Source organism: Gallinula chloropus, assembly GCF_964237585.1.
Source record: "Gallinula chloropus genome assembly, chromosome: 19".
NCBI classification, from domain to species: Eukaryota; Metazoa; Chordata; class Aves; order Gruiformes; family Rallidae; genus Gallinula; species Gallinula chloropus.
Window position 1 is genome coordinate 10,462,409 of NC_140104.1, and position 12,912 is coordinate 10,475,320.

Consider the following 12,912-nt stretch of genomic DNA (forward strand, 5'->3'; position numbering starts at 1 on the left):
CACAGGGCATGCAGAGCTCACCTCTCCCAGGGCTGATGTGGTGGCTGCTATTTTCAAGGTGATTTATTTTTTCAGACAGTGCTGGGCCAGGCCAGCTGTGGAGCTGATTCTGCTCTTAGACTGAGCTGGTGCAGTGCTGGTGTGGCATGCAAGGGCTTCCTGATGATTTTTCTCTTTCCCTTGAAATATTTCAGCCCTGGCACTCTCCCAGCTGCTCATTGTCCCCAGCATCAGTCTGTAACAGCTTTTCTCCCTTTGATATGGTGGTTGTGCACAGCTGAGTACAACTGCTGCACCCAGTTATGTCTGTGGTTTGGTTCTCAGGTCTCTGGATGCAGTAATGCTTCCAGTAGCTTGTTCCAGCCACTTTGCACTAGCTGTAAAGGCCACAAGTAGCCAACAGAGCCAGCAAAGCCCAGTGCCTGGCAAAACCCTCACCTACAGCTTCTCCCTGTCCATGGATGGGTGGTTGCTTTATGCTGGGAGGGGGAAGAAACTTCTACAGATGGAGGTGTGAAGAGGGTGGCAGGTTCCTTGGGGCATGAGCAATGTGGGTAAGTCAGCCACGTCATACTCTGCTGCAGAGGGGAATGTGGCTATGGGTCTCCTCTGTGACAGAAGGAAGTTTGTCTGCACAGGTTTTGAAAGCAACTTTATTCTGCAGGTTGAACAGTAGAGCTGAGATATGATACACACACGGCCTGCCTGGGCTTAAAGCAGCTTGTATGAGTGATGACTGGTACTTTCCTGCTGAAGTCATCTATGCCCACAACACAAAAAGAGAAAAAGACCTTGCTGGATCAGGAAGATTTTTTTGTTTCTGAGTTTTCTCCACAGTGAAATATAAAATTTGCTCTAAAAATGATCTCTACTAACCTCCCACGTGTGAAAAGCCAGAGACAAAGCAGGGAGCTTTGCAACTCCAAGAGGAGAAGAAAAGAAAACAGCTCTTGATACAGAGGAACAACCCTATTCCCCCTGTGCCCCCAGCCACAAAACATGCCCCAGCAAGGGGCACTGAGCTGGTCATGTGCCCAGGGCAGATGGAAGAGGGAAGGAGAGCTAATAATGGTGCAGAGCTGGTCGGATGAGTATGGCAGAGGCTTTGCAGTTCCCTTTGCACAGGCTGCCCCATGTCAAGCCCCCCTTGAAATTCAGCCGTACGGAGTAACAGGCCGAGTACCACCACCCGCCCCCGTGGCTGTAGGCACAGTTCCTGCGGTGTGTGTCCTGGTCCCGATCCTTTGTGGAGAACTTCATGTTGTTGTGCGTGGTGCTGGGACTGTCCGAGGTCATGGCATCCCCGGCGGTCCCCGCGTACGTCCCCAGCCGCAGCCGGTAGCCCTGGGACTCGTCTTCCAGGCTGAAGAAGTTGTAGTCTGCGAACTGGGTGTTGTTTGCAGAGTCCCAGAGGACAAACCTGACCTGGTAGTCCTTCTGCTTGGCCATCTGGTGGATGTACTCGGTGCCCAGCCAGTACTCGGTGCGCACGTTCCCGAAGCCATACTTGTAGGTGCTCCAGGACTCGGCCCAGGTGATCTCCGTGCCCTGCCGGTTCCTCTGGATGACCGTCCAGCCCCCCCCAGCCACATTCATCTCACAGGACACCACGATGGGGTGCAGCCCCGGTGGGTGGATGACGTAGACACCGCTGGGGCTGCCAGCAGACACCTCGCTGCAGTCCCTGGGCCAACCTGGGGCAGCAGAGAGGGTGAGTTAGCGAAAGTTTCTGTAGCAGGACAAGACCACCATGCCTCACCCTGTCACAGTGTGTCCCTCCCTTCAGAGGGACATCTGGCCTGAGTACCTAGGGAGCATCAACTGTCCCAGCCCAAATAGCTCAATGTGCTGGGCTGGAGGTGAGAGTGGGTTGGTCTCAGCACTCTGTTCCTCTTCCACATGGGACACCTAACAGGAGGCAATCCCAGTGAATGGCTCAAGATCCCTGTTGCCAGGCCACAAGACTGATATGGACACCAGTGGGCTCCTTTGGGTCATCTGAAAAAGGGGTTGTGTCACTAAAACAGGGTCACGCTAGGGAGGAAGGTGAAGAGGAGCTTGCCCCTTCCTGTGACTGAGGGAGCAGGAGAAAAGTGGCCACTTCAGACACACAGACACCCAAACCAGTTTGCACATTGCACACACTGGCGTATGAACACACCCCACCCTCCGCCCTGGAACAGGGACAGGGGTGTTGTAGGGTCCTTCCCTACACAGAGCTTGCACACCACGCTGGATCCCCCTTGTGCTGGCAGCTGTGATCTCCCCATGCCTTCAGTGTGCCTGCTGCAGGACCTCCCACTGCAGTTTAGATCATCCTGTGGGATGGGCAGGGCTTTTCTCCCCAGCTGATGAGGGGCTGATGCCACATCCCCGTAGCCCACCTGCCTGTATACACCGTGGAGGTGTTTTATCTGAGGCATCACATCACACCCTTTCCCAAATATCAATTTCCAAGCTTGTACTGGCCCTGAGCATGGGCTGGGGCTGGTCATCAGGTAGGGCTTTACCAGACCAAGAGGTGGGTGAGAGCACTGCAATGCCCACAGGATGCTACATACCAGTTTTCTTCAGAGCACTTGCTGAAGCGTTGAAGGGAGATTTCTTGAAGATGCTTAGGGTTTGTATATTCATGGAGTGGCCTGGGGCAGCCAAGACCAGCATGCAAGGAAGAAGCAGAAGGCACCAGGCTGCTAGAAAGGGAAGAGATAGGAGAAAAGATGAAATGTGACTTTCCCTCCAGAGAGGGAGGAATCCCACGGCTCCAGCACTACCCATGTGAGATGCAGGAGCCCACTAATGCTGCACAGCATTGCAGTGGTCCGTGGAGGCTAGAAAGCTTGACTAAAGGCCTCAAGTGTTTTGCAAAAGGGGAGACAACCTTGCCTTTTCCTCGTGACCAGCTCCCAAGAAGTCATGCATGAGAGCTTTGGACATAGAAGTACCCAACAGCTCACTGAGCCAAGTTCCATCCCTGGCCCCTGAAGCAAGGGACTGGCTGGGGTGAGCCAGAAGGCAGGGCACAAGCTGCTGGTATTCAAAGGGGTGGCAGGTGAGCATGCCCTCTAAGGGCACAGATGTCACTGCACCCCACCAGTGTGTGAGGACCAGTGGATGGAGCCTCTCCCTATGGCTGGGCTGCCCTACCTGGGCTCCTCCACCCCTAGCAAAGAGCCCACCTGCTTCCCAGCCCAGTACTCACCCATGGCACCCACATACAAATGCCCTCTGGAGCACAACACTGCAGAGCAGTAGGTCTCACAGGGGCATTTGTAGTGTTCCTCTACAGTGGGTGGGGTAAGTGGGTCCTACCACACGCCCCCACCACTCCCCTCTCCATCAGGCTCTGTTTCATTGGTGCTGTTACAAAACATCAGCCCAAAGGAAGGTGCCCTGTTGTTCCAGGTGCACAGCTTCCAGAGCTGCAAAGAAAACAACCACGTGGCAGCAGAAGTCCTTGGCATGGTCTCTTCTGAGAGTGCTTCACTGCTTGGATACAATTTCCCCTGGGAACAGCAGATTTGGGAGCTTTGAAGATTGCAGGTCAGTAAAACAACACTTCAGTTTCAGTCACAAAGGAGTGTGGAGGGCAAATACTGGGCACATCTCCACCTCCCACCGCTACACCAGGGTTCTGCCAGGCTGATGGGTTCTTGTTTAACGTATTTTTGACGAGCCCAGATTAGCTCTTGGTGGGGAAGTCAGAGTGGCCACAGAATCCCAGAGTTGTGGGAGAGTGTTGGGAGCAGCTGGTGTTTTCTGGACCACATGAAAGCAGGCAGAGGGCTGTGGTGCCGATGGCAGTTACTGGGGGCAAGAGGAATGTGAGTGTGCCCAGAGGGGAGAAGTCTAAGGAGACACTGAAAGGAACAGAGAAGATCTGAGGATTCGAGGAGGAGAACAGAGGAGATGTGGGTGCATACAGAGGGAAACAGAGGACACTTGAGTGTACAGGTTGAGGAAGGGAGGAGATATGTTTGTGCTAGGAGAAAAACAGAGGGATTCCAAGAAGGAACAACGAAGGGAATGGAGAGGAAAAGCAGCTGGAGAGGAATGGAGAGCATCTGAGAGTGCTTGGAAGTGAACAAAGTGAGTCTGAGAGGCTCTAGAAGGACCCAGAAGGGAACAGAGGGAATCTGAAAGCATGCAGAGGGGCTGTGTTTTGGATGTAAGGAGCTCAGAAGGGATGGCAGTGCCTGTGCGGCGCACAAAAGGGCAGTGGAGGAGATCTGAGCATGCATGGGTGGGAACTGTGGAGTTCAAAGGCACAAGTAGGGGAGCAGGGAGGGAATTGCGGGTAATTGAGGGTCTACAGAGGGAAACAGAGGGAGCCTGAGCATTCAGAGAGAAGGATAGAAGGGACAGCAGTGGGGTGTGGAGTAACAGAGTGTGCACGGATGGGAATGGAGGGCATCCGAGTGAGACTGCAGCTGGAGTACTTACTGCATCCAGCTCCAGAGTCTTCGGTACAGGAAAGACATGGAGCAGTTGGAGCAGGTCCAGAGGAGGCCCATGAAAATGATCAGTGGGATGGAACATGTCTTCTATGAAGAAGGTATGCCCTCATTTACTCCCCAAGCCCTCCGCTGCCTTCTTATGCACTCTGTTTCCCTTTGCACATCCTGTCACCCCCGAGGACCTAGCAGGGTCCTGCACAGTACTGGAACTCTGTGATCCTTGGGGTCCCTTCCAACCCAGACCATTCTATGATTCCATGACCTTTTTGGCAGGATTCTCAGTAGAAAGTCAGGACAAGACCCTAGTCTGGGGATAGTGGCAGTTCACTGCTTGCTGGGGCCATAAACCCAGCGTGTTTCCAGATATAGGGAAGGTCTGAGGTCACGTCTGGAAGCCATGGCAGTGGATTCCATCCAGGACAGAACTGGAGGAATGAGAGTGGGAGCAGACATAGCTGGTGCATACTTTGCATGGAGCCAGCTGTAAAGGTGCAGCTTAAAAGCAGCTCTTCAGGAGGAGGAGGAGCAGACCCTCACTTCTAGCTTTGTTCACAACAGCCCTCTTCAGTGAAGGGGCTGACCTGGGACGTGGCCAGCTGACCTTCTTAACTCAGTGAACTGTACTCCAGGAGGGTGGAAAGGGCTCAAGGGTGCTGGCATTGGTTTGCCCTCACAAGCAGTAACACAGGAATCTCTGGAACAAATGGTGCAGAGCCCTGTGATAGGGGAAGCAACCCCCAATGGCTCCTGGGACCAGCTCCTGCCTCAGGATCTGGGTCTTCCCACATTGGAAACACAAGGATCCTAATGGCCTGTTAAAGACAGGTTTGTAGTTCCAAAACTAGGGCCAAAGGACAGGGTCTCTGGGTGCCAAGTGCCATGGCTACTCTAAGGTCTGCTGGGTTACTGCCCCATCATGTGTTCTTCTCCCATCTGTAACAGTGACAGTGTTTGGGGAGGGTCTGGGTGTTCCGAGCAACTTCAGAGGCCACAAACCTATGGGAGGCCCATAGGGGATGGTGAGGACAGGGGGTATTGATAGCCAGGTCTGAGACCTGCCTCAGACTCTGAGGAGGGTGCACTCTGGCCAGCTCACTACTGAAACTTTAGGCAGCCCCAACCTGAAGTGGCCCATAAGGACTCACTCCTCTGGGTCAGACCCTTTGGACAGCGTCAGGAACAGGATTTTGTGCTTAGCAGCTGATGGGTTCTGTGCTAGAGGTCCAGCAAGTTCCAAGGCTGGCTGAGCTGCTGCTGCACAGCTGAGTCCCCTGCCCCACAAATGGCTCCAGAGCATGCAATAAGGCTTGAGAGTCCTGGAGGACATAGTCACTGCAATCCTCATTGCAAATGACCACTTAGCAAGCCCTTCACTGTGTGACTGCAGCCAGCCAGCTCCCTTTCTGCCCTCCGCTGCTCCATGTCCTCCTGAGCCCCTCCAGCACTCCCCTTGCCTGTGGCAGAGATAAGCAAGGAGGCCAAGAGGTGTGGGAGGAAGGGAGAGCCCATGCCCAGTGGCTGCATCTTCCTGTCACCCTCCTTTGCCAGCTGTCTATGCTCCTGTCATCAGCTTTTAGGATGGGAAGAGCATCCTCCCCTTCCCTTTGCTTCACACAGTTGTCTGCCTGAAATAAACCTGTGACCAAAAGGTGTGTGATTTACCCCCCACCCCCATCCCAACATGCTAGTCCACTTGTTAGCAGCAGAAGAAATGGGGATCACACAACCTGAGAGTGTTCCTAATGGGAATTGTTACTTGGATGAGAAGATTGAGCTGCAGCCTGCAGGATGAGCACATGGTGGCTCTGCCCCACCATTACCAGGTGACCACAAGAGGAGAACAGAAGGTCTTTGCTGGGGTCCAGACCGGCCTCTTTGGGGTGGAGAAGCACAGGCCAGGACTTGAGGCCAGAGGTTGAAGCTCAGTCTCCTCAACCGTGCCCAGCACAGTCAGCACTGCAGATTGAACTGCAGCTGGACTGCCTGCAGCTGGGTGATGGAAGCATTTGACCAGTTGCTTTGGGCCTGAAGGCACCAGTGGGCCATGGGCACCTTCTGCATGTGCTGCATTTGCAGCCTGGTTTGTCTTATTTTTCTGGGAGTTGCTTTTTCTAACATAAGTCTCAGTTCAAGACAGCACAGAGCACGGGAGAAACCATGAGCACAGTCGTGAGGGTTGGTGGTTTGTTTGGGTTTGTGGCTTTGGGGCTTTATTTAACCTCCTTTCCAAGGAGCTGTGTAGCATTCTTCCCTCTCTTGTTTGTTCCTTTTGCTACAGCCTGGGTCTACAGGGGGGTAACACTAAACACACAATAAACTGCATTTAGACAAACAATCAGAGGAGGGAGTCCCTTCTCCTTTGTAGTGGCCATGAGACACAAACATCTTACTATACACAAGTATCTTTAATCCATCAACATGAAAAGAAAGCTTTCCTGCAGGCCAGGCCTTCCCTTGGTGCCAGCTGTTGAAACGCAGGGTCAGAAGCATCAGAACTCGGTTTTGGACTGTTTATGTACCACCCAGCACCCAGTTTTTCTCTATTCCAGCCCCCAGATGTCCATCTTCAGCATGATCCAGATGTTTAGATCTCAGTGGCTGGTTTTAGACTGTTCTCCTTTGCACACACCAGGCTCCAGGGAGGAAAAGCCACTGCAGACACGCTGATCCTCGCGGATGGATCCGGGATTCGAGCTCCCTTAGGATGAATCCAGTCATTTGAAAGTCCATGGGGGACGCTGTGCTCCAGTCCATGGGGGACGCTGTGCTCCAGTCCATGGGGGACGCTGTGCTCCAGGTGTGTGGGATGTCTGGGAACCACGGAGGTCTGGGCGTTTGGCATTGCCAGGTGAGCCTGGGAGGCAGAAGGAGTAATGCAGAGAGAGGAAGGGAGGAGGAGGAGGAGACGCTCTACCCCATCAGGGGGTGGGGTAGGGTTGGGAATCCTGGGGCATCTGGCAGGCCCAAGGGGAAGCTGAGAGGTCCTGGGAGAAACTGATGGGCCTAAGGATGAAAGGATGGGGCCCTGGGGACAACTGGGGCAACTGGCTGTAACTGGGGCCCCAAAGGCATGGTGGAGGTTCTGGGGAAAAAGGGGGAAGTGTCAGGGTCACAGGGGCGATTAGGGAACGTGAAGGAAGGGAGGTGGCCTGGAGTGCTCCTGGAAGGGGCCAGAGGGCAATGGGCAGCTCAGAGGCTGTTGTAGTTTTGCGTGGCTGGGTTCTGGTGGGGAAGGGGGGCTGCAGGGGCGGCTGCTGCAGGAAGCAGCCAGAAGCTCCCTGCAGACCCCACAGAGCAAACACCAGCCGGCTCAAGGCCGGAGTCGCTCTTGGGAATCACAGTGAGGAGAAAAAGAAATGCAAGCAGCTGCTTTTTGCCCCCAGAGAGCAGAGTGAGAGGATGTGAGAGAGGGGCCAGACACCAAGGCCACTGAAGAGGGGGAGGAGGCGCCCCACCTGCAGCCTGTGGAGAGGCCCAATGCTGGAGCAGGGGGAGATGTATGGAAGATGCTGTGACCTGCATTGGCCAAGCCCCTCCCAGCATTTGCAGCCCGTGGAGAGAGACAGAGTCACAGAGATGAGCAAGAGAGACAGACCCATGCCAGAGCAGGTTTGCTGGATTGGAGGGGCAGGGGGGCAGCTTGTGACCGTGTGGAGGACCAGGCTGGAGCAGTCTGGGCCTGAGAGACTGAGAGACAGTCTGTGCTTTGTGACTGCACCCATAGCAGTGCCCCAGACTGGGCCAGCTGAGAAGAGCTGAAGCCCTGTGGGAAAGGACTCACCGTGGAGAACTTCACGGAGGACTGTATCCCGTGGGTGGGACTCCGCGGTGCAGCAGGGGCTGGGTGTGAGGAACACCCCACTGGCCAAGAAGGAAAACAGCTTGTGAGGAACTGACTGAAACTCCCATTCCCCCAGTCCCTGCCCCTCCCTGTGCCACAATGTGGGGAAGAGGGGGCAAAATAATGACTAAACTTTTCTGCTAAGAAGGGAGGGGCTGAGGGGAGGTGCTTTAAGATCTGGTGACATTTCTTATCACCCAACTCTGGTGTCACTGGGTGTGCAGGGCAGTGGCCAGGATGGGGGGTGGGTTGGGGGCGGGAGGGGGTGTTGTGGAGGGCAGGTTGGGAGTCCCGTATTGGTCTGTGGGGAGCCCCAGAAGCCTGGGGATTTTGAGGGTAAGGGTTACTAGGTCAGGAGGACTTACATCAGTACCAGGATGAGTACCATGGAGCCAAGTAGCAGTCCCAGCCCCAGCAATGCCATGTGGTTCAGGGGCAGCGTCCTGACATGGGGCCAGTGCAGTACAGTTCTGAACCGAGCTTGGAGTTGCTGCTCTTCCTCTATGCTTCTGTCTGATACTGTGGGGACCAGAGCCTTGGGTCATGGGGCACTGCCCCCCCAGGGACTAGGTGTCCCTTCAGCACCCGCTCCAGCCTCAGATCTTCCTGGCCCAAGGGACCCAGGTGCCTGGGGGGGTCCCACTTCACTCCATGCACCCCACCTCCCCCAGAGGAGCCAGACATCAGGGAACACCTTGGTCCACTCCAACTGTCCACCATGGACCCAGGTGTCCTGGCAACTTGCTCACACCCCCATGCACCACCCTCCCATGGGCACAGGTGTCTGGGGTCCTAGTCCACTCCACCCCACCCACTGAATTCCCCCCATGGCATTCAGGCCTTGCGCACCGTTGAGGTAGAAGTACTTGCGGGCCACGGGCGCAGAACGGGTTCCAAGAGTGCAGGCGATGGTTCCTGGCTTGGGATCCGTGATGGTCAGTCTGAGAGGGCCCTCCTGCAGCTCCTCAAACAGCGCCAGATCCCGTGTGTACAGCTGGGGCATGGGGGAACACAGCAGCACAGCCTGGTCTGCCAGGTACCCAAACCAGCATATCTGTGCACACGGCGGCACCTGTGTCCTGCGTGTGCTCATCACGTCCCCTCCCAGCTGCCGGGAGCCCGTGCGTGTGCACGTGCCTCACGCTCCACGTGTGCTCCTCGTGCACACACAGGGCTGCACAAGCAGAGCATATGCAAAAGGCACACCCTGCACACGTGTGCACACAGGTACCCTTCAGCCTGCAAGCACTGGAGCGTCCTGCCTCCTGCTTGTAGGCACCCTTCCCACGGGTGAGCACCTGTGTGCAGCCCACACTTCCACGTGGTGCTGCTGCACACACACATCTGCTGGATAAGCACTCCCTGTACCCAGCGACAGCTCCCAGGCCAAGCACACAGCTCTGTGCATGCAGGCCTGGCACGTGCAACTCACATCCTTGGCAAACATCCAGGTGGCGTGCAGGTTGGAGGGGGTGGGAAAGGACACACCGCAGCGCAGCCGGATCACTTCATCCCCGTGGACCCGCACGTCTTCCGCTGGGAACACGGACAGGCCTGTGAGACCACATCTGCTCCCACCCCTACAGCAACGGCCGTGCTGGCCGTGGGCATGGGCAGGCGTGCGGCTTGGCACGCTCTGCTGGCTGCACTCGTGGGGGGACCCAGCAGGTGTGCCCACATCTGAGCAAGGAGGGCTGCCCCCAGAGCCCTGGCTGCCAGGGTCCATCCTGGCGCTGTACCTGGGCAGTCCAGGGGCAGCCGGCATTCCCTGAGGCTGCAGGTAGCGCACTGGAAGACGCGGGCAGCTGGCTGGTACCCTTGGAGAGAGAGAGAGAGAGAGAGACTTGGTGGCCCCAGGAGGATGGGTGATGTACTAGGGGCAGCGGGTGGGAAGACAGAGGGATGAGCACTCACCACAGGGAGGGATGCATTCTGGAGCTGGTGGGGAGGAAGCAGCATTAGGCTGGGGATCGTTTGGGATCCACAGCCCTGTGATGAGCTGTCAGGGCACAGCCCTTGTACAGCCCAAATGTGGTCTAGCCCCTAGAGGTTTCTCCAGGATGGGGTCCCCACTCTACCTTTCTCCAGATGGCTTAGCTTCTCCCAGATGAAGTCCTTGGTTTCCTGCATAACCACCTCCAAGGGTCCTGGGGTGTGACAGATGTCCAGGTTAGACAGTGTGCCTGTGCCCTGATTGCCATACCCCCTCCCTGGCCTTCACAGGTCCCCTGTACAACTCATCTCCACCTCATATATTTATGCTCGAGTGCCACATATCCCCAAATATCCCCATAAAATCCCCCAGAAGCTGTGTATCTGGAAGCCCAAATACCTTCAGAATTCCCCAAATATCCCCTTACAGCCTCCAGACCTCCATATATCCTGCATTTCACCCCACACCCCATTCAAGGTCTCCACGTTCCATTCCCCGTGTCCCACATCCCCTGCTCACCTATGTCCTTCATCTTCTCCAGAAAATTCAGGGCATCCATGACGATCACCTCAAGTTCACTGATCTGCTCTAACCCTGGGACCAGGACAGGGTTGGGGTTGCAGGGATGTGAGTGGGGTGAGTAGGCTGGGGGTGTCCAGTAAAGGCTGGGGGTTTTCTGGGGGTTCCTGGAGTCTTGGTCAAGGTTTAAGAATACTGGAAATTCCTGAGGTCCTGGGTAGGGCCAGGAGGTCCCAGGGAGTCTCCAGTATGTCCCTGGTCAGGGTTTGGTGATTTTTTTAGGGCCCCAGGCAGGGTTGGGGTTCCCAGAGGTTCCTGGGGTGCAGGTAAGGACCAAGGAGACTTTGACATAGTTGGGAGAGACCCTAGGCTGCTTGTCTGTGGGAACAGGGGGGCAGGGCAGGGTATATCTATAGGGTCCCTGTTTAGGAAAGGGGTGACCAACTGCCTGCGAGCCTGGCCAGGCCTCGGTTGAAGTGATGAAACCCAGAGGGGTCCCCTGACTCACCCACAGTGACAGAGCCAAGTTGCAAAGCAGCCTGGACAAGGGCCTGGACGCACTGTTGGTGTTCGGGGTCCCTTGGGAAAGCCCCAGTAATGTAATAGCAGAGCCGTGACCTCTCAATGGGCCGCGAAAAGCAGAACAGGCAGGGATGCACCCCAGGCAGCCAGGGCAGCAGGGCCACCCACTGCCACAGGCCAGGTCCCCCTGCCCGCATGCCTGAGTTTACAGGGAGCCAGGGGGGCAGCAGCAGCAGCAGGGCCATCCACCACCACGCCATGGCCTCACAGTGTAGCACCCAGGTGCCTGGGTGCCCAGGGACCAGCAGGGTTTCTAGGCGGAGCCCGGTTGCCTGGGTGCCAGTGGGGCTCCCAGACAGGTCACAAGCAGCCCCTCAGAGTTCTCGTAACCAAGGGAACAGTACTAACTGTGCCCTGAGTCATTTTCAGGCTCTACCAGGGTCCACCTTCAAAAATGGTGATTGTCCAGCAACTGCCCAGTTCTTCCAGCTGTTCCTCATACCACTTGTGCTCCAAACCCTTCACCAGCCTTGTACAAAGGGTTAAGCAAGAGCCAAGTAGCACCAAGTTTCACACACACATGGGACAAGACTTGTTCAAGAGCCAGCCCGAGGCTCCTTGCTGTCCTGTTGCCACGTCACAGCTTCTGCTGAACAACCCTTTGAAAGCTGGCCCAGGAGTCAGCACCTCTGCACACCAGGACTGGCCATGGACACGTCCACCTCTACACTTGAGAGATGCTGCTTGTGCCCAGCAACTCTAGGTGAGTGTCAGATACACCACGGCTCAAACACCGCCCTGCTGGTGGGCTGAACAAACACGACCTATTGATCATCTCTACAGCCTGAGATTGGAAAGATTCCTTAAGTTATGAGCAAGTTCCCAGTAACCAGCTCAGCTCCTGGCTAAAGACACGAGAGCATTCCATCTGAAGCCTGCTTATGTAGGTAGTTAAGGCCTGGCGTTGGGAAGATGTCGTGCTGTACGGAAAGGTAGAACCCCCTCCAGGTAGCCAATAGCATTTAGCCTATGATGTAAGCGGGTAGAAGTGATGTCAGGAATCTGAGCTATGTAATGCTGTTGCAGTCACCATTAAATGCCATTTGCTGTCCACCACATTGGTGTCTGTGAGCTGATGGCCCGAGCAGCCTGGGAGTGGTCGCCGTGCTGTTCCTGAACCAGGTCGCCACGCCTCGAAAGGCAACAGCTTATTAGATGATCCTGCTGTAGATGCTGCATTCTGCTTCCTAAGAGTCATCTTCTCTTGTGCAAAGTGATGTTTCATCTTGCCCTGTCGCTGTTTGAACTCCGAGGTCCGTTTGCCTCTGACCCCTGAGCCAACCCTGAGCCGCTGGTGCCACCTGTTGTTGAACAGAGCCCTGGCCAGGCCAGAGCTCAGCTCCCCAAGCAGCCAGCCCAGGGGAGCTGAGTCAGGCAGGGCTGTTCCACACCCCACAGAGTCACCGAATCACCAGGTTGGAAGAGTCCCTTGAAGATCATCGAGTCCAACCATTCCCATCCTAAGCTAAACCAGATCCCTAAGTACCTCATCTGCCCTTTTTTTGAACACATCCAGGGAAGGTGACTCAGCCCCCTCCCTGGGCAGCCTGTTCCAGCCCTGACAACTCTTTCAGTAACAA

At 55.7% G+C, this 12,912-nt stretch overlaps 1 protein-coding gene across 1 annotated transcript; it reads right to left on the minus strand.

Moving 5' to 3' along the window:
• Nucleotides 1-1,062: 1,062 nt before the first annotated feature.
• LOC311199044 (uncharacterized protein) lies at nucleotides 1,063-10,790 on the minus strand (the record flags this gene model as incomplete). Its single annotated transcript, XM_084273089.1, has 9 exons — nucleotides 1,063-1,694; nucleotides 2,562-2,693; nucleotides 8,239-8,318; nucleotides 8,664-8,817; nucleotides 9,148-9,292; nucleotides 9,731-9,834; nucleotides 10,038-10,115; nucleotides 10,377-10,445; nucleotides 10,751-10,790. 9 exons carry the CDS (start codon nucleotides 10,788-10,790, stop codon nucleotides 1,063-1,065), a joined length of 1,434 nt encoding a protein of 477 aa, XP_084129215.1.
• Between the last annotated feature and the right edge of the window lie 2,122 nt (nucleotides 10,791-12,912).